The sequence below is a fragment of the Pteropus vampyrus genome, unplaced genomic scaffold (genome assembly GCF_000151845.1).
Source record: "Pteropus vampyrus isolate Shadow unplaced genomic scaffold, Pvam_2.0 Scaffold391, whole genome shotgun sequence".
Taxonomy (NCBI): Eukaryota; Metazoa; Chordata; class Mammalia; order Chiroptera; family Pteropodidae; genus Pteropus; species Pteropus vampyrus.
The window spans coordinates 1,265,324-1,267,987 of NW_011889172.1; the positions used below are offsets into that span (position 1 = coordinate 1,265,324).

The 2,664-nt window shown below is 51.0% G+C and overlaps 1 protein-coding gene across 1 annotated transcript in view; it reads right to left on the reverse strand.

Annotated features, from left to right (window-relative positions):
• Window positions 1–1,342: 1,342 nt before the first annotated feature.
• The window catches only part of KANK2 (KN motif and ankyrin repeat domains 2), an 18,049-nt gene continuing 16,727 nt past the window's right edge, over window positions 1,343–2,664 (reverse strand). The window contains exons 8-11 of the mRNA XM_023523401.1: window positions 2,441–2,454; window positions 1,629–1,829; window positions 1,460–1,549; window positions 1,343–1,351 (exon numbers count right to left, since the gene is read on the reverse strand). Of these exons, the coding sequence (XP_023379169.1) occupies window positions 1,343–1,351; window positions 1,460–1,549; window positions 1,629–1,829; window positions 2,441–2,454 (314 nt within the window). The remainder of the gene's footprint in view (window positions 1,352–1,459; window positions 1,550–1,628; window positions 1,830–2,440; window positions 2,455–2,664) is intronic.

Genomic DNA, 2,664 nt, shown 5'->3' on the forward strand with positions numbered 1-2,664 from the left:
GGAGAGCTGCGGTTCCTCCCTCTGGATTCCCCGGGGGCTGGACCACAGATCAGACCGCAAGGCATCACCTAGTCCCATCACCCCTTACAGTTGAGGAACCCGAGGCCCAGGTGATCTCGAGCGCCATGACTGAGGCCCAGGTGTCCTGACACCCGGGAGAGTGAAGCTGGGAAAACTCGGAGCCTCAGAAGAACCTGAAAGCCAGGTGGAGACGGATGGTGTATGTCTCCAACCTTCGCTCTCTTAGAGCGTTTGGGAGAATTGCTGTGGTCGACACCCACCACGCAACCCTTGAACCCAGCCCCAGATGTATCTCGGAAAGGCCGGGGCAAGTACAAGGTGGGGGTGAGGAGGAGGAGGAGGCAGTAAGGCTCCTGCCCAAGGTCTGGAGTCAGGTGGACCCTAGGGCCTATATCCCTTCCTGGCTGTGAGACCTTGAACCAGGGATGTAATCATCCTAAGCCTTGGCTTCCCTATGTGAAAACTGGAATAATAATAGTACTTTATGCAAGTGAATTGGGCTATTGTGGAAGGTTTGAAAAATCATAACTAGGAGGTACTTAGTATATAGTCTATCAGACTGAAAGGGCTTGTCTCCCCTGTCAGGCACTTAGGACATAGCAAGTATCAATATTATCCTCCTATCATGCTTCTGGAAAAGTGTTTTGCTAACAGCCAAGGTTTTTTTTAAAAAACCCAGATTTGTGGTCACGACAAATGCTGGGTTAAACAGTCAGGATAGGTTTCTTCAGTGAGACTCCTCAAGGCCTTAATACACCGACATGCTTCAAGTAAAAGCCAAAGTCCTCACTGTGGCCCACAAGGCCCTGCATGATCCGTGGTGTCGCCTCCCAGGCCTCATCTCCTCCCACTGGGCTCCTTGATGTCCCTCAAACACACCCGGCATGCTCCTGCCTCAGGACCTTTGCACTGGCTGTTCCTTCTGCCTGGAGAGCCACACGACTTGTTCCCTCACTTCCTCACGTGTTGGCTAAAATGTCACCATTTCATCAAGGTCTGAAATAGCTCCTCCATCACTCATCACGCCTCTTACCCTGTTTTATTTCTTCCCAGCACTTACCATCCCCTGGCTACAATACACTAATTTGCTTATTATGTTTCTTAGAACATCCGCCCTATGAGGGCAGAAGGCTTTTTTGTTTTGTTCAGTGCTGTGACTGCCAGGGCCTAGAACAGGGCTTGACGCTGTGGGTGCTCTGTAAATATTCCTCAAATGAGCGAGTGGTGATTAAGAGCATGCATCTGGAACCAGATAGATCTAGGTTCAAATACTGTCATGCCCACCGTGCCATGCAGTGTCAGCTGTCCGTGACTCATTTCCTCACAGGCACTGTAAGGTTTTAACAAGCAGAGGACTCTTCAGTCCCTGGCTCGGGCCCCATACACCACCAGCTCTTTACAACCATCTACCCTCTGCCCTGCCAGGGCCGAGACTCACCGAGCACTTGATGTTCATGCGGGAGTAAAGCATGGATGCGATTTCACTCTGCCCCGCATCCAAGGCCACCATCAGAGCTGTGCTCCCATCCTGTAAAGCATCCGTTGCTGTGAGGACACCCAGTACTGTGCTCCCACCCTCCCAGAGGTGCCCCTGGGCGGGGACTCACGCGGTCAGTGAGTGAGATGTCGCAGCTGGGCACGGCCAGCAGCAGCCCCGTGATCTCCTTGTGGCCGTGCTCGCAGGCACACATGAGGGCCGTGGAGCCATCATCATCTTGCACATTGACGTCTGCCTCGCAGGCCAGCAGCGCTTTGACCACGTTCACCCGCCCATGGCTGACGGCCAGCATCAGGGCGGTCTGCCCCGCCTGGGCAGGGAGAGGAATGATCTCATGAAGCATGCAGGCCCCCAGGCATGACGTCCCTGCTCCAGAACCCTCCGTGGTTCTCAAGTACTCTGACGCTAACAGCACCCCCGCTTGCTTGCCCCTGTATCTCAAACAGTCTTTCCCACCACAGGCCTTTGCATTTGCTGGTCCTCCTTCCCCCCATTTCAGGTCTCACCTTAAATGTCTCCTTCTCAGGGGGTGGCACTTGCCTCTGCCCACTTAAAGCAGGTGTCTAATTCACAGGCGTAAGCGTATATAAAAATTTACCGTACTAAGATTTGTACACTTTTCTGTATGTCAGCTGAACCTCAATAAAATTATATCTGTGTTTATCAGTGGATGAACAGAAACAAATTGTGTTAAACACATACTATACGATATGCACCCTGGAAAAGAAATGAGGTGCATATGTACACTACAGCATGGGTGAATCTTGAAAACATGCTCAGTGAAAGAAGCCAGACACTGATGAACACGTGCTACATGGCTCCATCTACATGGAACATCCATGGTAGATAAATCCATGGAGACAGGAAGCAGACTGGTGGTTGCGGGGGCTGGGGAAGAGGGAATGGGGGGTGACTGCTCACGGGTGCAGGGTTTCCTGTAAGGGTGATGGGAATGTTCTGGAAGTAGACAGAGGTGATGGTGACATTGTGAATGTACTAAGTGCCACTGAATCATACACTTTGAAACGGTTAATCTTATGTGAATTTCACCTCAATTAAAAAAAGTAAACCACTAAAAAATTACTTTTAGTTAAAAAAATGAAAACAATAAGGAAAGCAAGCGGGTCCGCCGCTCCTCCGCATCA